The 24,795-nt window shown below is 44.3% G+C and overlaps 1 protein-coding gene across 1 annotated transcript; it reads left to right on the top strand.

Moving 5' to 3' along the window:
- The first annotated feature begins 16,144 nt into the window (after positions 1–16,144).
- On the top strand, positions 16,145–18,065 carry CCL2 (C-C motif chemokine ligand 2). The gene is made up of 3 exons (XM_017890958.1): positions 16,145–16,301; positions 17,073–17,190; positions 17,583–18,065. Exons 1-3 carry the CDS (start codon positions 16,226–16,228, stop codon positions 17,686–17,688), a joined length of 300 nt encoding a protein of 99 aa, XP_017746447.1. The 5' UTR covers positions 16,145–16,225; the 3' UTR covers positions 17,689–18,065.
- The last annotated feature ends 6,730 nt before the right edge of the window (positions 18,066–24,795 follow it).

The raw sequence follows: 24,795 nt of genomic DNA, 5'->3' as shown, positions 1-24,795 counted from the left end.
ATTCTGTAGCATCTGTGGTATTGTAAGAGGCCCCTTTGTTCTGTAGAAAACCAGACAGACACATTCCTTCCTCCTGAGCCCCAGCCACCCACGAGGGTGGGCCAAGTTGGGTGCATTTTGCAAGCTGCTTTGGAGCAGAAAAGATAGTTTCTTTCTCTGGAATTTCTCCTATGTCCATTCAACAGAACATTAATAAGCACCTTCTTGAGTCAGGCACTATCTATGCAGTAGGAATCCAGGAGTCCACAGAAAAATCAGAGAGACAAGCAGGACTCAGACAATCAGGTGAAACCTGAGTGCAATAGAGTGGAACCCTTGCATGGGATAAACATCAATGTCGCAGACATGTAAAAGAAGGGTATATTAGTCAAGGTTCTCCAGAGAAACAGAACTAATAGATTACACATAGAAATACAGAAAGATGTGGCCAGGCACCATGGCTCACCCCTATAATCTCAGCACTTTGGGATGTCGAGGTGGGCAGATTACCTGAGGTCAGGAGTTTGAGACCACTCTGGCCAACAGGGTGAAACCCTGTCCCTACTAAAAATACAAAAAATAGCCAGGTGTGGTGACGCGGGCCTGTAATTCCAGCTACTTGTGAGGCTGAGGCATGAGAATCCCTTGAACCCAGGAGGCAGAGGTTGCAGTGAGCCAAGATTACACCACTACACTACAGCCTGAGCGATAGAGTGAGACTCTGTCTCAAAAAAAAAAAAAAAAAAAAAAAAAAAGAAAGAAAGAAAGAAAAAGAAAAAAGAAAAGAAAAGAAAAGAAATGCAGAAGGATTTATTATGATGGGTTGGCTCATGTGATTATGGAAGTTAAAAAGTCCCACAATTTGCCCTCTGCAAGCTGGAGGCCCAAGAAAACTAGTGATGTAGTTTCGGTCTAAGCCCAAAGGTCTGAACACCATTGAAGCCAATGGTGTAAGTCTCAGTGCAAGTCTGAAGGTGTGAGAACCAGGAGCACCAGTGTCCAAGAGCAGAGGAAGATGAATGTCCCAGCTCCTGCAAAGACAGAAGGAACTTGCCCTTTGCTCTGCCTTTTTGTCCCTTTGGACCCTCAGTGGATTCGATGATACTCTCACACATTGGTGAGGGTGATCTTCTTTACTGTCTGCCAATCCAAATGGTCTTCTCTTCTGGGACCATCCACACAGACATTCCCAGAACTGGTGTCTTACCAGCTCTCTGGACATTCCTCAGCCCAGTCCAATTGACATCCACAATCATCAAAAAGAGCATCGTTTGCAGCCTTGGTTTGCAGGGGAAGCGCTTCTGACCACGGTTTTGTGGGATAAGTAGACATTGGTCTGGTAAAGAAGAGGTACCAGATACGCCAGTAAAAGGAAATAGCTGTGCAAAGATCCACAAGTATGCCTTTGGTGGGTGGAGGGGAATCAAAGTCTCTGCAACCGGTTTGGACTTTCTGGAGGCAGGGTCCCTCAGGGGAGAGAAGAGAGGTGAAGCTGGAGAGGGTGGCAGTGGCCAAGCCACAGCCGAGCTCTGGACGGGCATTCTGAGAGCACAGGGGAGCCAACAAAGCATTCTCAGCAGTGACATGGCACAGCGGGCTTGACATCTCAGTCTTTTGCCAGTAGGGTAGAGGATAGATTAAAGGTGTGAGATTGTAGGCAAAGAACCCAGCCAGGAGCCTTGTGGTATCCAGGAAAAGAGTTTTAAGAACTTGAAGAATAGGAGAGCAACGAGGGGCTGTACTTGGAGTGCAGAGTAGGTGAAAGAATCTAGGAGACTTTTCATTTCTATTCAATCTGCTGAACCAAAATTCAACTCTTGAAATCACAAACCGTGTTTCATCAATCCTGGTATCCCAAGCATCTAGCATAATGTCTCGCATAGGAAAGATTCAATTTTGTTAAAAATTGGATGACTTGGTGGATGAATGAATGAGTGAATGAATGAATAATGAATCTTCCTCTAAGACATCACTAATGTCTAATCGACGTTGGTTACTATTATTATTATTACTATTACCCTAGCTTCCCTGTAGGGAAAGTGGAGGCCCTGAAGAGGTGAGAATCACAGAAAACTTCACTCTGCTCAGACTAGAAATTCCCCTCCTTTGCTCAGAGAGGGCCAGCTGGAGTCAGTGGGGAGGAAGAGCTCTGGGCAGGAAACAGGGTCCCCTGGCTGCTGTCCTGGCCTTGGCTTTCTGCCTATAGGGCTTTCCGGGCCACAGCTGGAACTCTTTCTTTGGACTAGGGACCTGGACGTGGGAGGTGAGGCAGGGTAGTAGAAGATACCCTGAATTTGTGATCCAGTTCAGGCTCTTAATTGCTTATGACCTGAACCTCAATTTCCTCTTCTGAAAAATGAAACCAACTTCATAAAATTGCTGTAAGGATCTAAAGAGGCAAGGCTTTTGAAGATGCTTATTACAGATAAATTTAACTAGTATGAGTTTGTGTGTGACAGCAGTATAGCAAAAATGCCCCAGATTTGGAGACTTGATTCTATTATTTTCCATCTGTGTGGCCCTGGTCAAAGTGTTTAACTTCTCTGAACCTTATTTCTCAATTCTCAAAAGGGAAAATTAAGTGCCCGTTACAGCAGGCTATTGTAAAGAACAGAAATCAGAGAATATAGGCAAATAAGCTTGATCAACTGTAAAATGCAGCTTATCTCTAAATCATTGTAATTGTTGTTAAACTAATCATAATAGAAAAGGAAACTTGATGACTGTTTTTCTTTGGGAACAGATATTTGGTCGGCTTAGAGAGTTTTGTGAGCAGAGGCAGGTGTCCTGGCAACTTTGAGCTGGCATGTGAATGGCCATCAGTTAACACATTCATGCTTCAGTTTTCCTTATCAATGCTTCAAGTGGCTGAAATAATGTCTCTTAAGAGCTCTGCAGGCCCTGTGACCGGCATGTGACCCAGAAGTATGACTCCCACAAGACAATTTCTTTAGGGATAAAGGGCATAAAGCAAGTGACTGCCAGAGATTTATCCAGAATCTATGCTTGGGGATTTTGCAAATCATTTAGCAGGGACCCCTGATGCTCCAAGCAGCTTGTGGCAGAAGAAAGCCTCCTTCTTAGAAAAGGAATTAGACACCGAGTTCCAGCCCAATCCCTGGTCACTAACTTGCTGTGTGACCTTGGGCAAGTCACTGCTCTCTCCGTGCTCTGGGATACTCAATTTGCAAAACGAGGTTTGGATGCCCATGCCATGCAATGTTCATATCAACGAACACCCCCCCACAACCATGATGGCTACACCCTCTATTGGAAGTGTGGTATCTCAGCTTATAGGATGTTAGCTACCCTGAGTTCCAGTCAGCTTGGAGAAAAGGCCACAAACAAAGGGTGAGGGGTCTGGAGTCAGAGTAACCTCTGGATTTTCCCAAGAGCCCAGCTAAGGACCCAGCATTCAGCAAGATAGGAGACCTGTTTGTTTTGCAAGATCCAAAAGGAGGGGACAAAGGCTTTTCTAGCTTTCTTTTTCCTGGAAGTTCCTAGAAATTCATATCACCCTGGAAAAATCTCTGTCATCCCTCAAAATGGGATATCTGATGTAATCAAAACAGCCAGCTTGGCTGATAGCAAATTCCAAAGAGATGAAAATGAAATGAGAGAAAGAAAAATGGGGAACTAGAAAAAAAAATAACTGTCAGAGAAAATAAGCAGCGGAAGCTGATGACCAAAAAGGGGAACCAAAGTCTTGATGTTTGGCCTGGAGCAGTGAAGACAGAAGAATTATATTACAAAACACATTCGAGAAATGGAAATGAGGAGGATGTGGTTTAGGCCAAGATGTGAGGGCAGACCCTATTGTGGGCCACACCAGGATTCCAGTCTGGGTGTCTAGACCCAACTTCTCACCAAGATGCCTGGCAAAGCAATAGTAAAGAGTCCAAACCATGCTGGGCCCAGATACAGAAGACCTGTTTCTCAATCCTTACCCTGTCATATTCTTGCACTACCACTTTGGGCAGGTCATTTGACCTCTCTGTGTAATAGTACGATAGTCTCTGTCTTGCTTGTCTTACAAAGTTGTCATGGGTATGCAGTGAAGTGACACTAAATACTGTGCCCTGAACACAATGCCTCATGTTCCATTTGATGGGAGAATTCCAAGAACTGAGATATTTCCTTCCTTTGCAGCTGTCTAGGAAGTGAAAAAGTAATGGAAAGTATAAAGAAATTCAGAGATTTATATTTCTCCTCTGCATATGAGGGCCTGAGATAGCCAGCCACTCAGCCACTGTCATACAGTGATTCAGGGAAAGTGGGTCTGTGCCCAGTGGCGTGGTTCAAAACCAGTCAAATCACAGTAGCCATTTTCAGATTTTAACCTTTTTCTTTAGCTAATATCTAAAATCCCCAACCTCTCAATTTATTCATTCAGCAAAAATGTGCCTGATATAGAGCTCATGACCAGCAAAGACTAGGCACTTCATTCCTGTTTATTAAATTAATGAATAAATAGGCAAATGAATGAATAAGTAAATGCCAGGCTCTGTCCTATGTGCTAAGATAGATTCAAAGAAGAATAGGTAGATCCTACTATATATTTGATGAAGAAAACATACCAGAAACCTTCAAAATACAGGGTACAATCAAGGGCTATAATAAAGGAATGCAAAGGTTTATGTGTCCAAACGAGTCTGGAAAGACTTCCTGGAAAAAGGCTTGGCTGCCTTTTCCAGGCAAGAGAAACAATGCCTGCAAGGGCACGTTTTGGGAAAGATGAGAAAATTGGTTATTACTGCAGCACAGGGTATTTGAAAGAAGTGACTGATGAGGCGTGACCTGAAAGGTGCTGTGGGCCAACATTTAGGAATCAACAGGAAGAGAAACCAGTGAAGATAGCACAGAAAAAAGAGGCCAAGTCAGGTCTCCCGATGGCCATACTGAGGAGTTGGGTTCTAGTGCATAGACATGATGAGTGGTAATTTCTGGGTATGAAGTCATTTAAGCAGATCAGATGGGTGGTTTGGGATAGATAAATTTGCTATTAGGACTAAAGTTGGACTGAACGGTAGCGCTTCTCTTGGCAAAAAATGATGTGAAACTGTTTTAATAGAACTCAGAGTGAGGCAGAGTCTTTGGGGATGAAAAAAGGAAATGAATGCTGAGATGCTTCAAGAGTGGAATGGACAGGTCTCAGGGACCAATTAGATGTGAAAGGAGATGGGGAGGAAATCAAAAGATATCTGCTTTCTACCTTGGCTATCTGGGTGGGTAGGAGTAGCAGGTCTGGGAGTGGCGTAATGACACTAGGAACTGCAGAGGATTTATTTGCCTTCCTGGCACTCAGCGTGATACCTAGCAGCGTAGTGATGATGGCATCAAAAGATGGTTTGGGGAGCTTTAAAACCCCTCTCCTCAAAAATTCGTCTTAGATTCTGCCCCTTCAAAGCCACCCCAAATGAATATACAAACGAAGGGAAATAAGTGTACCTCCTACCCAAATGCAACCTCTACACCAGTCCCGTATTACTTCTTGCAACCAAATTGATTTCCCAAGGCCCTCTTAAATAGGGATTTTGTATCTGCCATAGAGGTTTATTATATCCTGGTTGAAAAATAAAAAATAAAAATAAAAAAAAGAAAAGAAAAGAAAGAAGAAAGGGAGAAAAAGGAGAAATGCAAAGAGGGAAGGATGAACTCATTGAAGTTGAGTGACATCCAAGTGTAAATGTCCAGTGGGCTTATTGAAACACACATCTAGAACTCTTCTAAGAGCCATTTCCTGAATCATGAGAGCTTTCAATGTGTGAGTTACAGCAAAAAGACTCTACACTCAACTACAATAGGGGCCAGGTAAATAGACGAGTGAAATACACCAACAATAAGAAAACAGAGAAATTGTGGGGGAGGGAAGGGGAATTTCTGGTGACCTGTGAACATATGATTCACCTAGAGGGATGGCTGTCCCTTTGCTCTCATGGATTGTTGCCATCTAGGAATGTGACTTCAAATTGCCAAATCTGATTCCATCCAGGCAAACCAGAAATCCAGATTTTAAAATGAGAAATTTCCCCATTCAAAGTATTGGTAATTAATTGTATTTGTTTTAAACACTGTACAGGATAAACAGAACATGCCTGCAGGCTGGAACCAGGTAGAGGCCACCAGCTGGCAAACTCTCATGAAGAGTGAGAATGAAAGCATGAATCTTGGCTGGAAGTGGTGGCTCCCACCTGTAATCCCAGCACTTTGGGAGGCTGAGGCAGGCGGATCATCTGAGGTCAGGAGTTCCAGACCAGCCTGGCCAACATGGTGAAACCCTGCCTCTACTAAAAATACAAAAATTAGCTGGGTATGGCGGCATGTGCCTATAATCCCAGCTACTCGGGAGGCTGAGGCAGGAGAATCGCTTGAACCTGGGAGGCAGAGGTTGCAGTGAGCCGAGATTGTGTCATTGCACTCCAGCCTGGGCGACAAGAGCAAGCCTTTATCTCAAAACCAAAACCAAAACAAATAGAAAGTATGAATCCTTAAAGATGACCAGCATTTAGAAATAAACAGGAAGAGATACTAGAGAAGGTAGCATAGAAAGAAGAGGCAGAAAGTAATTTGAGGAAAGAGCAGAGCACAGACAGAAGGAGGATAAACAGTGGTAACTCGGCAGTGATTTCAAGTTGCATCCGAGCTATGAAGAATCCTTCATATTAGGTAATGAGGAAACCATTCATGAGATCATAATGAATGATGGGGGTGGAGGATAAATAACAACACGTTATGGAGTTAATTGGAGGTGGAAATGGAGAGCTTCCCCCCCACCCCGCCATGTAGAGATCAATCATTCAAAAATGTTTCTCATGGAAAGAAAGAGAGAGAAGGGAATTGGTTGAAGGAAGTTGAGATTAAGGGAAATGCATTTTTCCCCCAAGACTTGAGTGTGTCCGTTGGAAGAAGGGAAGGGAAGGGTGGAAAGAAGATGGAAAAGGCATGAAGATAAAGGAAAGTTCCAGTTTCTGAAAGAAGCAGCAGGAAATCAAGGATCTAGATTGAACCATGACCCTCAACAGGAGCGAGCAGCTCTTCTGAGTCAGGAAGGAAGAGCTGTGATCACGTGAAGATGGAGTTAAGTTTTGATATGAGCGTGGGATGGGCATGGAGAGAATTCTTATCTCACAGCCTCTGCCTTCACTGGGGAGGAGGCTGTCTCCTGAGAATGCTGAAGCCTGAGACAGGAGCCCAAGATGCTAGGGGAAGGGTGAAGGTGTGGAATGCCACTGTGGAGTATGGCAGGGCCAAAGAACTAGGGGCACTTTGCGGAACAGCGGCAGCACTGAGGAGTCTGTCGCATCTGCAGACCTCTTGTCCTCAAGGATATCCAGGCCTTCCAGCAAGTCCGACAGCCTGGGAGTGGTCAGGAATCGGGGGGAAGATGATCCGATGACCTGAGTTTGGGCACTGGCAGGTGGGGAGATAGAACTGTAGAAATGAGAGCATCTCTATGCTGGTAGGAGAGTGGTCAACACTGGGCTGGACTGGGGAGGAAAGGAAGCCAGGTAGGGGCCAAGGGACCTGGAGGAGCTGATGCAGTAGATTCAGAGTTGCTGAAGGGGAAGGAAGTAGAAGGCTGTGGTCAAAGGACTGGATTACTAAGTGGAACATTACAAAATAAAGAAGTTCAGGGAGATTACGAAGTCCAAAGGGTGGTCATGCAACAAGGCTGATATGAAGTGGTGATAAGTTCACTTGAAGGGGGACCCAGAGGAAATTAGAGAATTTATATTCCCTAAACATTTCCTTCCCTTAAACTTCCGCTCATTACCAAGCCTTCCATTTACAGCGTGGGTGGATTTGACCTTGAAAGGGGAGCCTTAAGATGAAAGGAAAGGAAAATAAGCAGGAGAAGAAAAAGCCCGGATTTCAAGGAAAAAAATACTTGGATGGTAGAGCATACAGAAGATTGGGCTTGGAGTGAGAACACATAAATTTAAATCCCAACCCCAATTTCTCTGTCTATAAAACAAGAAAATGACACCAGTGTCACCTACATGGCAATGCCCTATGGGAGTCACATGATTTAATGAATCATAGAGTACACATAAGGAGTTGTGGTTTTTGGCGTCTCATGACCCACAATTTTAAAATCTTTCCTTGTTAACTGCACAGGCGTTCTAGAAGATATTCAGTAAAGATTTAAAATTAATGTTTATTGTCATGAAATCAGAATTGCATAATGACAAGGCTGATGCTATAATTTTGGAATACAAATACATCCTAACTGCATTGGAAGCAGAACATGGGACAAACGTGGGCTAAGGTTATGCTACAGCAGTGAACTAGCCACAATAAATAAATACTTGTGTGCCACTGGTATAGTCCTTTTTGTCACCTCAGGGCCCAAATAGTTCATATCTCTCTCATTATGTTCATTTAATTCCCAGGTCTCTGGGTTGTCTGTATTAGGAGGAAGTCTAGTAATTCATGTTTAAGCCCCCTCCCAACATCCTTACAGTGCCCCAGAACCTTGAGGACCTATTCAGTCAAGCTGAGAAAGCTCTGCTGCTGAATTTCAAGCGAAGTGGAAGCTGGGTAACCTGACCCTCTTACCAGTGGCCAGGACTCCTGACTGTCATTGCTTCTGTCACTGTCCCTAGGGTACCTATGGATCACTGGCCTTACACCACCTAAAGATTTTCCTGTTCCTTGCTCTCATGGTACCTCCTCCAGCCTTGGCCCCAGTGTCATCCTTGGGCCTCTAGGTTTCAGCCTCTTCAGTTTGCACTTGCAGGTTTGACTGTTGCTCTCAAAGCAGGACTACTGCATCGACACGACAGGTGCAGAGGTCTTCTCGCCTCAATTGTCACCCACTGACTTCTCTGCTATGGCCTTGAACTCAGGCGACCAATCCAGTTGGAACTTCCCCAGACTCTCCGTGTCTCATAATTTTGGACTCAGAAGAAAAAGCCTAAATTTCTCTCCTCTCAAGAGATCTCTTGGTCCTTGAGCAAATGTATCCATTTCATCTCCTATCTCCAATCTTTAGGCCCCCAAAGGTTTTTTTCTTCCTTTCTCTAGGACAATGAGTGCCTATTTACAAGTGCCTGTTTCTCCTTGAATAAGGTTTCTATAAACTAAGAAGTGTTCCCTAGGGACAAAAGTAACTGGCACTCCTGTTGGAAAATGTTAAGATCTAGGTCACTAGACACTTCCCCCAACAGACACACACACACACACACACACACACACACACACACACATAGAGCTTGTCTGCATTCTAGCACTGGCATTGACACTAACTCTATAATCCTGGGCAACTTTATTTCCCCATCTTACATTAAGCAGTGGTGCAGGGATTTTCAACTCTGGGATCTCTATGACACCTCCCAGCTCTGATTGTTTCTTAATTGACAGTTATTGAGCACCTGATGCTAGGTGCTCATGCTGGTGATGCAGGAGGAAACTAGACAGACAAAAGTCCTTGCTCCACATTGTCTGACACCTACACGCCTGCTGTTCGGACTCCATTACAAACAGCTCCAAGGGGAACAGTGCACTTGTAAAGTTTCTCTGATTGCCGTGGTCACATCTGTGAGCAATAAATAAGTTGCAGAGTTGAATTATTTGGTAATGCTTTGTTTTGACTCCCTACACTTAAGTCAGAGATGTATATGCTTTGGAAAACTATTTCCCCTGACCCACCTCCCTCCCTAGACAAATACTATTTGCATTTTTATCCAGCTTCCCTCTTCAGACTCTAATTTACAGTAAAGGCAAGAGGATTTTTGAATGGAGCCAGTGCTTCGCAATGTGGGGCTCCACCAGCTAGCTGACTGAAATCTTTAATAAAGAAGCTTTTAAGTGGCTGAAGTTTCCTCTTTTTGGCATGCAATATTTTGCAACCAAGAGGAAGAAACATCATCCCCAAGGAAGAATCCATGTGGCCCCTGAAAATCACTCTCTCTGCTAGAGGCTCCCCACTCCCCAGTGCTCCCCTCAGCCCTGCCACTATCACTCCTGCAGATGGAAAACGTGAGGACCTCAGAGAACCAAAAGTCTTGCTTCTTTACTAATTTCCCTGTCTGACGTTAACTCATCCTACAATTCAGATATCTAGGGGACATGACTTGAGATTCTTGAACTGTTAATAATTAATTTAAATTATATTTGTGAAGAACCTACTACGTGAAAGATTCTGTACCAGGTGCTGGGGTCCAGCATGGGCAAAGTCCTCAAGGTGGAATGGAGCTATGGTGTGTTCTAGAAGCAGAGAGTGGGGCTGAGGGTGACATGAGGTGAGGAGACAGGAGAGGGCCTGGCAGGGTGGGATCTTCTGGTGAGAGCTGGCTGCTGTGTGAGGAGCTGAGGCCCTGGCTTGATTCTGGGGTTACCTTCTTTGACCTTCACCTTTTTGTCATGGGCAGACAGAATGGGGATAAAGTTTAGGAAATGAAAACATCACTATGCATTGTATAATAAAGATGGCCAACACATTTTCATAGCAAGAAATAACAGCAGAAACTTGCAGTGGGCCTCAGGACTATAGGAATCCAATGCCCAGAACTGGTGTGTGCCCTGGGACATCCCCTGAGAAGGCATGCCACGAGCCCTCAGACTGACACAGCTCTTTACAAGTTGCTTACAGAGCACTCTTGGTTTATTAATTCATACAAGTCTTATGACAATGTCAGAAGCAGCTGTCTTACTAATCCCCTTTGACAGAAGAGGCCCAGAGAGGTCAAGGGACTTGCTCAAGGCCACACAGCTAGAAAGAGGCAGAGCCAGACCTCTGGCCCTGGTGTTCTGACACCACCCGGGGCTCCTTCTGTTATTTTAGGCTACCTCTTCTTTCTCTTCTGTCTTCTCTTCTCTTTCCCTTCCCTCTTATTTCTTTCTTCTTATCTGCCTGTACTTACTCCTGTTGGTGCCTCCCAGCTCAGCCAGCATAGCCCTCTCTTCAAATACCCTATGCTTCATTCTGGGGTCCCAAACACAGTCTGACAATCATCTGAGGGGGCTGTGGGAGGACATAGAAAAAAATACAGCTTTACATAGAAAAAAAATGCAGATTGTAGCCAGGCGCAGTGGCTCATGCCTGTAACCCCAGCACTTTGGGAGGCCAAGGCAGGCAGATCACCTGAGGTCAAGAGTCCGAGACCAGCCTGGCCAATTCAGTAAAACCCCGTCTCTACTAAAAATACAAAAATTAGCCAGGCGTGATGTCACGTGCCTGTAATCCCAGCTACTCGGGAGGCTGAGGCATGAGAACCTCTTGAATCCAGGAGGCGCAGGTTGCAGTGAGCAGAGATAGTGCCACTGCACTCCAGCCTGGATGACAGAGTGAAACTCTGTCTCAAAAAAATAAAATAAAATAAAAAATGCAGACTGTGATTCAGCAGGTCTGGGTTGAAGCCCAGAACTCTCTGATAAATTCAATGGCACTTATCTACTTGGAGGTCATGAATGCCTTTGCTAATCTAACAGAAGCTACAGACCCTCTCCAGAAAAATGCACAATAACATAAATGTGGAAGACAACTCCTGATGGATCTGGAAGCCTATCCAAGAGCCACAGACAAGAGTCCTGGTCTGGACAAAATGACCTGCTCACTATTTTCACACCTGGCCAGAATTTCCTATCCAAAGACAAATGTTAAGGTTGTTCTAACAGAGCCGTGCACCAGCAGCCATAGCATCACCTGGGAACTGGTTAGCAATGCAGAACCTCAGGCCCACCCAAACCTACAGAGTCAGAATCTCTAGTTTAGCAAAATCCTAAGGAGATGGTAAGCATGTTACAGTTTGAAACCTATATAAGTTTGCCCAAAATGTGACCCCTCCTCCACCCAACAATCACCCGAGGTTCACAAATCTGCCCAACTCTTGAGCCCATCTTAAATGTACCAATACGAACCTTCCCTGGGCCCCTCAGCTGGGACTCTCACAGCTCTGTATCTTTCTGGTTAATGCAATTATTCTGTTCCTTCAGATGACCCCAGCACCAGTGCTAAAGGAGTCAACAAAAGGCTATTGTCAAAAAAAGTGTTTCTGTCTCCACTCCATCTGATCTCTGTTTCCCTAAGACCTGCCCGTCCCCCTGTCCCAGTTCGGCACCTTGACCCCTCATCACACTGCTCAGGCCACCTAGTACAATGCAAGCCCCAAATGAGGAAAGTATTTTCTTCCCCAATGTGTAACACAAAAGTGCTGTAGAGTGGCTCATGCTGCCTTTAGCCTAAGAAATTACTTAGCTCCTACCCACCACCCACATCAGCCTCCTCCACTAGGGCTCAGGTGCTAATCTGTGAGGGCTAGCTCAGAAGATAATCTAAAGAACAAGCCTCTTGCTTCCTCAGGCATCACTACTATTCACCACCATCACCCCCACTCACCAACTCAGGCCACTTCTCTTTCTGTTCCCATATGCTATGCCCATTGCCACCCCTATTCCCATGCTCAGGAATATTCTTGGCTACTGCATGCAGTTAGACCAGGGGCAGATCCAATCCAGAAAGCAAGAAATCTTAGATGCTGGAAGCTTGGGGTCAGATTTATTCCTAAATTCAGTCCTACTTTCCATGGATTCTTACTTTAGCATCTCTTCTGAAAAGGAAGCATCATGTCTGATTCACTTCTCCCTCCCTGTGCAATCCTCTACCTGGTGCTCTGCACAGGATATGTGCCAACTGTATGAATGTTATAATAAAGAGACAGTGCAGTAGATGACAAAGGGCACTACACTGAGAGCCCAGAAATAAGCAAACCAGTACAAATATAGCCATTTGTCTTCTATCTCACCGTGGGCCTGCCACTACCCTGTTCATGGCCTCAGTCTCCCCACCAGAGAAACAGGTAGATGGTCTCTAAAGTCTCATTCATTTTCTGATATTCTGTGAAAAATTAAAGAAGGATTTTCATCCTTGAAAGGAAAGGGATTACAGAGTAGCAGCCCTGGGAAAATGGGCTGTGTTCTACCTGGAGCTGAGCTAAGAGCGAACTTGGAGGAGAGGCCTTGAAGGGGGTTATCTAGAAAAGATGTGGTGAGTGCAGAGCTACGGTACATCTCTCTTGAAGGCTGAGCGAAGGGAGCAACAGCAAGGGAGCCTGCACTAAGTGGGGAGGGACAAGTGAACTGCAGACGTTGGTGGGGCCCAGGCAGTGGCTTCAGATTTTTCTAGAGAGCTCACTTTTACTTCCTGTTTTTTTCACCCCTGACATTGAGTGGGAGTCTGCAGCGATGACCAAAGTACATGCAGAGGATCCTGGTGGTGAGGTCAGACCCCGGGAGGAATGAAGAAAGCATTATTCACCAAGAGGAACTTTTCCATTCCTTATCTATGAGTTGATGGAGAGGAGGCCCTGGGGTAACTGGGGATTCTGGACAGCATCAGAGCATTGACCCTCACTTTCCCTGTAGCCCCTCTGGGGGCCTTTCCCTTGTGTGTCCCCAAGTGAGAGCCCAAACCAGACTTGTGCCAGAACCCAACCAGGCTTGTGCCGAGATGTTCCCAGCACAGCCCCACGTGAGAGCTCCCTGGCTCTGGGCCCAGCATCTGGAATGCAGGCTCCAGCCAAATGCATTCTTTTCTATGGGATTTGGGAACTTCCAAAGCTGCCTCAGAGTGGGAATTTCCACTCATTTCTCTCACCCTGGCACTGACCTCCCAGCTGGGGAGGGCATCTTTTCTTGACAGAACAGAAGTGGGAGGCAGACAGCTATCACTTTCCAGAAGACTTTCTTTTCTGATTCACACCCTTTCACCTTACATGTGTTCACTATCTGATATTTGCAAAGGCAAAGTCCCTTTCCAGAGACGACGACTCCTCCCTGAAGTAGGGACATGCTTCCAACACTCGGAAGCCTGTCTAAACACTCAGCCAGCAAAGCTGGGAAGTTTTTCTCTGTGACCACGGGCTAATTAGCCTCTTTCTCTGGATTGTGGCTTTGCCAGATAAAAAGAAGTGGCCATGCGACAGGATGTCTGTAAGCCCATTGATTCCGGAATTCTATGAGTGATGTTGATGTGGCTAAGTCAGGAGAGGCTTGTTTAAAGATCTCAGCATCTTTCAGCTTGTTAACCTAGAGAAAACCTGAAGCATGATTGGATTTTAAAGGGAAATGGAATGCGGTCCACCAAGTTCATGGTAAAGGAGGCACTAACAGATTAGAGACAGGTTTCCTTTGATATGAGGAAAACTTCTTGGAAGATGAGGTGAGATGGTCTAGGAAGAAATTCCTACACAAAGCTGCACAGTCTCTAGTCCTGGAAACATTTTATTCATTGGATAAGAATGGATTGAGGCATGAGCAGAGGACTGAGCCAAACACAGAGACGTTTCAACACTGGTTGGGGAGAAAAGGGGTAACTAGTGAGATTCAGGCAGAATGAGAGTAAGGCTCCTCAAGAGGCACAAGCAAAGCAGGGTTCAAGTTGATTTATTCTGTCTTCATCCTGCCTTTTCGTAATTCGACCAGAGTCTGAAATGGCCACTCCATAGAGTCCTTGCTCTGGGATTCTCCAGGAAACCAATATCCATCATGAGCCATCAAGTCTAGTCCCAGGAAGAAGAGATTCTGGAATCGGAACGTCCTGGGTGGGAGTCTCAGCCACATCTACTATTCTGTCTGAGTTCCTGGACAAATAACTTCAGTTTTAACCTAACGAAAGTTGGGTTGGTTGGAGGACTAAGCAGGCAGTGCTGGAAAGTATGTCAGCACCATACCTGACTCCCGGAATGCACTCAACAATGCCATTACTGACCACTTACTAGGAATAAAACCATCATTTGTTGAATACAACCCATTTCTTTTTACAAGTGTAGTGACGAGTGTTTTCTTCCAGGAAACCCCATGCATTTATAGACATTGCCTCAGTGACCCATTATGAAACAACAGTCACTAGTCTTTGCATGCCCATTGGGTAAGGGCACTGCGAGGCTCAGGAGGAGGCAGTGGGCTGGGAGAATCGAGAGATCAGAATTTTAAACTCAGCTCAGCCATTAGCATGCCTCAAGTACTCCTATCACATTTGTAAGAAAAAAGATTTCACTGAAATGAATTCCAAGGTCTTTGGGTTTTTATTAGCATGCTTCTGTAGTTTCTGAGGAAATCTAAGGCAAAACTGAAGAACGAAGCCAGGCTTTCCAGTTCCCGAAATACTCCTCCTCTGCTTACTCATGTGCCCTGGAAATCAAGAAGGAAGCCGGGGGAACAGCTGCCATAACCAGGGATGAACTTCTTGTCCACTGCTGCCTGCCATGCTAGCAACAGCCTCGTAACTCATAATCACTTAGCCATGAGGAATGCTTCTAGACTCTCCTTTAGCTGTCTGCCCATTAGGAAGATGCTGAAGACAAAGAGAGGACCCAAGCAGGCAACTAGTTGGAGGACTTGTGCACCTTTCCTTCCGGCAGTATGTCACAGAGGTGGCAGCCCACTGGAGACAGGGCTGCCTGGGTTCTCTGCTCGAGGGCACCTTGAGCAGGCTATTTAACCTTTCCGTGCCTCGGTTGCCTGATCTTGCCTGATCTATAACATAGAAATTAGCAATCCCTACTAGATAAAGTTGGGAGATTTACAGACTTAATATTTGTAAAGGGCTAAGAATATTCCTGGCAGAGAAAGCACTCTGTGAGTATGACACCAGCATTTCTTCTGTAGCACTACATGATGTCTACGGTTTTGTCCAAGTCTGAAACCCTAGAACTCTTAGAATTCGGTTCAATGTTTACACAACCCTACAGTTCTGCTAGGCTTCTATTGTGCTACTATCCTGCATTTGAATGAGCAAATGGATTTAATGCATTGTCAGGGAGCCGGCCAAAGCTTGAGGGCTCCTTCCTGGCTGGGAGGCTCCTTGGACTGTGGCATGAAGGTAAGCTGGCAGCGAGCCGGACATGCTTTCATCTAGTTTCCTCGCTTCCTTCCTTTTCTGCAGTTTTCACTTCAGAGAAAGCGGAATCCTTAAAAATAGCCCTCTTAGTTCACATCTGTGGTCAGTCTGGGCTTAATGGTACCCCATCCTCCCCATTTGCTCATTTGGTCTCAGCAGTGAATGGAAAAAGTGTCTCGTCCCTTTCCTACTTCCTGGAAATCCCCAGGACGCTGCATTTGCTCAGCAGATTTAACAGCCCACTTATTATTCATGGAAGATCCCTCCTCCTGCTTGACTCCGCCCTCTCTCTCCCTCTGCCTGCTTTCAATAAAAGGCAGAGACAGCAGCTGGAGGAACAGAGAGGCTGAGACTAACCCAGAAACATCCAATTCTCAAACTGAAGCTTGCACTCTCACCTCCAGCATGAAAGTCTCTGCAGTACTTCTGTGCCTGCTGCTCATAGCAGCCACCTTCAGCCCCCAGGGGCTCGCTCAGCCAGGTAAGGCCCCCTCTTCTTCTCCTTGAACCACATTGTCCTCTCTCTGAGTTATCATGGACCATCCAAGCAGACGTGGTACCCACAGTCTTGCTTTAACGCTAGTTTTCCAAGATAAGGTGACTCAGAAAAGGACAAGGGGTGAGGCCAAACACACAGCTGCTGCTGGGCAGAGCCTGAACTAGAATTCCAGCTGTGAACCCCAAATCTAGCTCCTTCCAGGATTCCATCTCTGGGACACACTCAGCACAGTTACTCTCCCAGCTGCTTCCAGCAGAGTTTGGGGATGAGGGTAATCAAAGAGAGGGTGGATGTATAGGCTGTTTCCAGACATGCTGAAGACCCAGAATCTGGTCTGTGCTTCATTCACCTTAGCTTCCAGAGACAGTATCAGGGAAACTCATGAAGGGGTATAGACTATTCAGAGCCTAAATGGAGACTCATGGCGGTGCTCCCCAGCTGTTCTTCCCCGGCACTGATCATCTGGATTATTGGTCTGTCTTAATGGCACTTGTAGGTATTATCTGGCTTTAACAGCCCCTCCTCTCTGTCCATTATCAATGTTATATATCCATTTTACATCATAGGAAACCAAGTCATTGGGTCAAAGATCACATTCTAGCTCTGAGGTATAGGCAGAAGCACTGGGATTTAATGAGCTCTTTCTCTTCTCCTGCCTTCCTTTTGCTTTTTCCTCAGGACTCTTTTCTGCTCTTAAGATCAGAATAATCCAGTTCATCCTAAAATGCTTTTTCTTTGTGGTTTATTTTCCAGATGCAATCAATGCCCCCGTCACCTGCTGCTATAACTTCACCAATAGGAAGATCTCAGTGCAGAGGCTGGCGAGCTATAGAAGAATCACCAGCAGCAAGTGTCCCAAAGAAGCTGTGATGTGAGTTCAGCACACCAACCTTCCCTGGCCTGAGGTTCTTCCTTGGGGAGCAAGGGACAAGCCTCATAAACCGAGAGTCAGAGAGTGCACTGTTTACCTTAATATACAAAGGTTCCCAATGGGAAAACTGAGGCACCAATTGAAAAAGGGAACCCCAACATCACTCTCCACCTGGGTGCCTATTCAGAACACCCCAATTTCTTTAGTTTGAAGTCAGGATGGCTCCACCTGGACACCTATAGGAGCCTATAGGAGCAGTTTGCCCTGGGTTCCCTCCTTCCACCTGCCTTCCTCCTCTAGTTCCCATGGCAGCCCATTGGTGCAGAATGGGATGCAACTCTAGGCCAAAATTGCAGAGGAACTTCATCTAACTCTGTCCTCCCTCCCCACAGCTTCAAGACCATTGTGGCCAAGGAGATCTGTGCTGACCCCAAGCAGAAGTGGGTTCAGGATTCCATGGACCACCTGGACAAGCAAATCCAAACTCCGAAGCCTTGAACACTCACTCCATAACCCAAGAATCTGCAGCTAATTTATTTTTCCCTAGTTTTCCCCAGATACCCTGTTTTATTTTATTATAATGAATTTTGTTTGTTGATATGAAACATTATGCCTTAAGTAATGTTAATCTTATTTAAGTTATTGATGTTTTTATTTTCTCTTTCGTGGTACTAGTGTTTTCTAGATACGGAGACTTGGGGAAATTGCTTTTCCTCTTGAACCACAGTTCTATCCCTGGGATGTTTTGAGGGTCTTTGCAAGAATCATTAATACAAAGAATTTTTGTTTTAACATTCCAATGCATTGCTAAAATATTATTGTGGAAATGAATATTACGTAACTATTACACAAAATAAATATATTTTTGTACAAAACCTGACTTCCAGTGTTTTCTTAAAGGAAATTACAAAGCTGAGAGTATGAGCTTGGTGGCGACAAAGGAACATGATTTCAGAGGGTGGGGCTCACATTTTGAAGGAGTGGGAATGTGGATTGGCCCCGGTCTTCTCCACTGGGTGGTCTCCTCTGAGCATCCATAAAAGAATCTTTATGTCAGGCCAGTTAGGCATTAAAACACCACCCTTCCAGTCTTCAACATCAACTGCCCAGATCCCAATGACCCTGGTCACCCATTTAGCGAGAGCCCAAACCCCATTCCTTTTCTCACAGACCCAGACCCCTGCATGCAATTCTTATCACCATAGATAAGATGATTAGATTGAAGTTTCATAGAGATGATGAGACGAACTCATTCTTTGTGAATGAATAAAGCTTTTCCAGAAAAATTGTAGGATCATTAAGAAAGGAAAAAGAAGAGTGGGAGCAAATACCTGGCAGTAGAAATGGTGATGATGTATACATCAAGGAGGGAGAACACCAATGAATCAGATGGGAATTTGGGCCCATACCAGCGTCAAGGGATGACACGTTAGAAAGGAAGGTTGAGTCAAGGGATTTGAATGTTAGGGTGAAGAGTTAGTACTCAACTTTGTTGGTTTAAAGGAAACGTTGAGAATCTTCAGTCCAATGAGGAGGTATGTGCCATGTTTAGAGATGCAGAGATAAGTTTCAGGAAATATAACTTGTTGATTTTACACATACACAGAGAAATAGGGACTAGTGAGAAGCTATTGCCATGGTCCAAGCAAGAGATGATGAAGGCCTAAATATGGAGCCCAAGAAGCAGCACTGGAGAATAATGAACCATGCAGGGTGAAATGCTGCATGTTGTAAATGGAGGAGAAAGACCTGTGACTTCAGACATGAAAACCTCATCTTCAAACCACATTTTAAGGCGGCAGCTTCCCTGAAACCAGAATGTGTTTCCCTCCATTACTATCCCCCCCATCCCAATCTCAGGAGCCTAGAATCATCCATTTAAACAGATGAGCCTCCTATTCCTAACTATCCACTTAATGTGTTTACTCCTTTGCATGATATTTGTCCCACCTGTGAAGCATTTGGCCTGTTTGGGCACCCACACCATCCCAACACTCAGGAAAGCAGATGTCTTGCTCTATTGAATAAACTGCATGGTTGTCAACTTCCCAATCTGATGGGGAAATGACCACTGTGTCAAGCTAGAGCAGACAGTGCTTTTGGCAGCATGAGGTGCTGGTGACAACTTTGACTGGCAAGAAGCACACTCAGGTTCTCACCCCAGATCCAGCACTGACTCGCATTGTCAGTCAGGACAGGTCAGATATTCTGAGCCTACATCGATAACACAGGGATGATAATGTGTTACAAATAGGAACCTAGAGGAAGTTAGGTTCCCTTCTGGATCTGGGAGCACATCTCTTGGAAAACTTCCATTTCTACTAACTGGAGTTGCAGAGGGAGAAAGGGGATTCTGCTTCTACATTCCTGGGCCAGTCCAGGGTCACTGAATCAGACTATGGAATCCCTTCAAAGCTCCAAGTACCCTGATACATCAGTCAGCAGACAATTTATTGGCAGCTATTTAGAAAACTCACTGACCCTCGCTCCAGGTCAAGCAGCCTTCCCTGCCTCTCCTCTACCCCTACATTCCCTGGCCTTGATCATCAATCAGGAGTGAAATCCCAAATTGCAGTAGATGCCAAGAGGCGAAAAGAGAATAGAATGCAAACAAGTGAGACCTCATCATATGGCTTCTGAGCAGCAGCCCTGTGACACCAGGCAGATTTGATGCAGACAGTCTGGAAGGAGAGGAGGCAGACGAAGAGGGGATCCACGTGCTCAAACCCCAAATCAATCTGCTTACATTCCCCTTGCAGGTCACATCTCTTCATTTTCAGGAAATCTTGACTCCTACTCTTTTCCACCCAAGCATGGAATTCCTTGCTCCTTGCATGATGAAACTGAACACAGGGCATTGGCAGTGGTGAGACTCTGTTTTAGAAGAGAGTGCCAAGTGCAATGCATTCCTTTCCTGTTGCCGCCGACAGTCAGTTCCAGGAAATCTATGGTTTTTATGTCATGCTCAAAATTCTCCCAGCTTCTGCTCATTATTCAGATCCAAAGCCATGTCCACATCTATAGGTGTTAGTTACAGAAGCACCATATTTCCAGGTACCAAAATCTGTATTAGTTTCTTACTGTTACTATAACAAATTACCATAAGCTTAATGGCTTAACACAACAAAAAATACATTGTCTTATAGTTCTGGAGGTCAGAAGTGATAATGGGTCCATAGGGCTATATTCATTCCTTCCAGAGGTTCTAGGGGAGAATCCATTTTCTTGCCTTTTTCCAACTGCTAGAGGCTACCTGAATTCCTCAACTCATGTCTCTTCCTGTATCTTCAAAATCTCTCTCTCTCTCTCTCTCTCTCTCTCTCTCACTCCTTTTCTTTCATAGTCACATCTTGTCTCTGACTCTGACCTTCCTGCCTTCATCATAAAAGGTGATTATATTGTGGTTATGCTGAGCCCATCTGGATAATCCAGGATAACATCTTCATCTCAAGATTCTTAAGTTAATCACATTTATAAAATTTATGTTGCTATGTCAGGTAGCATACTTATAGAGCATAGGGATTCGATTAGGATGTAGGCTTTTTTTTTTTTTGGAAATGGAGTCTCGCTCTATTGCCCAGGCTGGAGTACAGTAGCACAATCTCAGCTCACTGCAACCTCTGCCTCCTGGGTTCAAATGATTCTCCTGCCTCAGCCTCCCAAGTAACTGGGATTACAGATGTGCACTATCGCATTTGGCTAATTTTTGTATTTTTAGTACACATGAGGTTTTACCGTGTTGGCCAGGCTGGTCTCAGGTGATCCACTTGCCTCAGACTCCGAAAGTGCTGGGATTACAGGTGTGAGCCACCTCGCCCGGCCGCAAGGATGTGAGCATCTTTGGGAGGGGGACACTACTGAGACAATCACAGCCAGGAACCAGGTGAAGATTTACAATAGGTAGTTGGACGCTGTGACCTGGGCTTTGAGATCTGTATCTGGTTTGGTAACTAGATTGTTAGGTAAACTTTTGCAAGTCACCTTTTATCTGTGGGTTCATAGGCTGTGGATTTAATTTGTGCATTAAATGCTTCCTAAGTGACCTAAGGTACTTTAGAGTCACCTGAGGTCTTTCCAAAACATCATGACATCCTCAAATATTCTGATTTTGAATGTTACAATCGGGGGAAGGTTCCTCTTCCCATTGGTGTATTTTACGAGTTCCTTAGAAGATGGATACTGGTGCACAGATGAGTTTGATGCGATGTGCTCCTCAGTTCTCTCATATTCAGGTCATTAGAGCTGACAGCCAGTCCTGCTAACCTCTGACTTGTGTTTTCATAGTGTCCTCTGTTCTGACCTAGCCTTGGACCAATTTCCAATCAGGAACAAAAGGGAGCATAGAGTCCAGATATTTAGGACATTGTAAAGTTTGAAATACATCTGCTTCACCATCCCAGGCAGTGGGATGGAATTTTTAAAAATGATTTGAACAACAAAATATCCATAAAACCTTTCAGTTGGACAGAGTGGCTTCAGGAAGAGAGTGGGTTAACAATGTGGCATTCCCATCCTAGCCTGGGAGCCTGATCCTAAAAGACAGTTATGGATCGGGTGTGGAGGAAGCACAGAAATATGCCAATCTCTATGAGTAGAAAGAGATTTTACATGTCTTTACTGGTAGATTGGAACAGTGCTAGTAATTTTTTGAGAAAATTATGTTGCCAGGAAAATCAGAAGCCAAGACTGAAAAAGCCTTTGACTATTCTATCTATAAAACAACTTCTGAATCTTCCATGAGGTAGAAACAAGCCATTATGGCCACTGAATGAGGGCATGTCCACTGAGTTCCATGTACAGTGTGGCCAAGGAGAAGAAATGTACAAGCAAAGGCCTCACAGAAGGTGGATCTGGGGACCTGGACAAGGAAGCCCTTCCTGCAAGTGAGATCAGAGCCCCTGTTCCTGTTCCAGCAAGAGGCCCTTTTGATGTCTACCAAGCAGTATATCAGAATTGCTACAAATCAGTCATTGCTGGGTGTCTTCCAGACTTCCTTGTCCAATGAGAATGCTTATTTTAAGCATCTTCTTCCTATTCCACCTTGTAAATGAGTATTTAAATTGAGCAGATAAATTGTTCATTTTAAAAAAGTACTGCCAATGTTTCATTTGGAGGCTATAAAATTCATTTCCATAAGATATCATTATCTCTTTTTTAAAGTTTTAATTTTGAAAATTTTGATTAAAAAACGCATACCATGAAATGTATCATATTTACCATTTTTAAGTGTATACTTCAGTATTGTTAATGTTAATATACTTAACGTTGTTGTACAACAGATTCCCAGAATGTTTTCATCTTGTAAAACTGAAACTGCATACCCATTAAACAATACATGCTCATTTCCTCCGCTGCCCAGCCACTGGCAACCACCATTCTACTTTCTTCTTCTATGAAATTAACTTACACAATATGTGTCTTTTGGTGAACGGTTATTTTATTTAGCACAATGTTCTCAAGGTTCATTCATCTAGTTAAGGCATGTGTCAACATTCCCTTACTTTTTAAGGTTGAATACTATTCCACTGCGTGTATATACCACATTGTGTTTATCCATTCATTCAGTGATGGACAGCTGGGTTGTTTCCATCTTGTGGTTATTGTGTATGATGCTGTTCTGAATGTGGATATGCAAATGTCTCTTCCAGATTCTGCTTTCAGTTCCTTTGGATATATACCCACAAGTGGGATTGCTGCATCATTTGGTAATCCTATTTTTATTTTTTAAAAGATCTATCGTACTGTTTCCATAGTAGCTGCACCATTTTACATTTCCACTAACAGTAAACAAAGGTTCCAGTTTTTTCACATCCTTGTCTTCGCTTGTTATTTTCTGTCTTTTTGATACTAGCCATCCTAATGGAGGTGAGGAGATATCTCCCTATGGTTTTGATTTGCATGTTTCTAGTATTATTGAGTATCTTTTCAGATGCATGTTGGTCATTTGTATATCATCTTTGGAAAATGTATATTGAAATCCTTTGCCTATTTTTAACTGGGTTATTTGTTTTTTATTGTCGATGCTGCAGAAGTTCTTTTTCTTCTTTTGAGAAAGAGTTTCACTTTGTTGCCCAGGATGGAGTGCAGTGGTGTGATCTCAGCTCACTGCAACCTCCACCTGCTGGGTTCAATCAATTCTCATACCTCAGCCTTCTGTGTAGCTGAGGTTACAGGCATGCACCATCATACCCAGCTAACTTTTTGATTTTTAGTAGAGACTGGGTTTCACCACTTTGGCCAGGCAGGTCTCTAACTCCTAGCCTCAAGTGATCTGCCTGCCTCCCAAAGTGTTGAGATTACAGGCATCAGTCACTGTGCCCAACCTGAAATTACTTATATATTCTAATGTTAACCCCTTATCAGTTACATGATTTGTAAATATTTTCTCTCATTTCATAGATTGACTTATCATTCTGCTCATCGTGCCCTTCAATACACAAAAGTAAACACTTTTTTGATGTAATTCCATTTATCTATTTTTGCTTTGGTTGCCTGTGCTTTTGGTGTTATATCAAAAAAAAACCAGCTGGGCGTGGTGGCTCACGCTTGAAATCCCAGCACTATTGGAGGCTGAGGCAGGCAGATCACTTGAGGCCAGGAGTTCGAGACCAGCCTGGCCAACATGGTGAAGCCCCGTTTCCACTAAAAATACAAAATTAGCCAGGCATGGTGGTGCATACCTGTAATCCCAGCTACTTGGGAGGCTGAGGGAGGAGAGTCACTTGAACCTGGGAAGCAGAGGTTGCAGTGAGCCAAGATCGTGCCATCGCACTCCAGCCTGGGCAAAAAGAGTGAAACTCCATTTCAAAAAAATTGTCAAATCCAATATCATAAAGATTTCCCCTATTTTCTTCTAGGGGTTTATAATTTTACATCTTGCAGTTAGGTCTTTCATCCATTTTGAGTTGAATTTTGTGTATGATATAATGTAAGGCTCCAGTTTTGTTTTTGTTTTTTGTTTTTTTTTGTTTTTTTTGGAGACAGAGTTTCACTCTTGTTGCCCAAACTAGAGTGCAATGACGTGATCTTGGCTCACTATAACCTCCGTCTCCCGGGTTCAAGCGATTCTCCTGCCTCAGCCTCCTGAGTAGCTGGGATTACAGGCATGCACCACCACCCCAGCTAATTCTGTATTTTTAGTAGAGATGGGATTTCTCCATGTTGGTCAGGCTGGTCTTGAACTCCAGGCCTCAGTTGATCCACCCCCCTCGGCCTCCCAAAATGCTGGGATTGCAGGTGTGAGCCACCATGCCCAGCAAGGGTCCAGCTTTAATCTTTTCATTTGGATATCTAGTTTTCCCAGTATCATCTGTTTAGGAGACTGACCTTTCCTTACTGAGTGGTCTTGATATCCTTGTCAAAGATCATTTGACCATATACAAGAGATTTTATTTCTGGGCTCTCTATTCTATTCTATTGGTCTATATGTCTGTCTTCATGCCAGTAACACATTATTTTCATTACTGTAGCTTTGTAATATGTTTTGAAATTGATAAGATGAGACCTTCAAGTTTGTTTCTCTTTTTCAAAATTGTTTTTTACTATTTGGAATGATTTGATATTCTATGTGAATTTTAAGATGGATTTTTTTTTTTTTTTTTTTTT

Source organism: Rhinopithecus bieti, unplaced genomic scaffold (genome assembly GCF_001698545.2).
Source record: "Rhinopithecus bieti isolate Rb0 unplaced genomic scaffold, ASM169854v2 scaffold_19652, whole genome shotgun sequence".
Taxonomy (NCBI): Eukaryota; Metazoa; Chordata; class Mammalia; order Primates; family Cercopithecidae; genus Rhinopithecus; species Rhinopithecus bieti.
The sequence above is the reverse complement of the archived record's forward strand: the minus strand, read 5'-3'. Positions and strand labels throughout refer to the sequence as shown.

Bases quoted from the DNA above. Each gene is read 5' to 3' on its own strand.
- CCL2 (XM_017890958.1), top strand. From the start codon at position 16,226: ATGAAAGTCTCTGCAGTACTTCTGTGCCTGCTGCTCATAGCAGCCACC. The intron at 16,302-17,072 runs GTAAGGCCCCCT...TTTATTTTCCAG, and splicing joins CCAGGGGCTCGCTCAGCCAG to ATGCAATCAATGCCCCCGTC. The intron at 17,191-17,582 runs GTGAGTTCAGCA...CCCTCCCCACAG, and splicing joins TGTCCCAAAGAAGCTGTGAT to CTTCAAGACCATTGTGGCCA.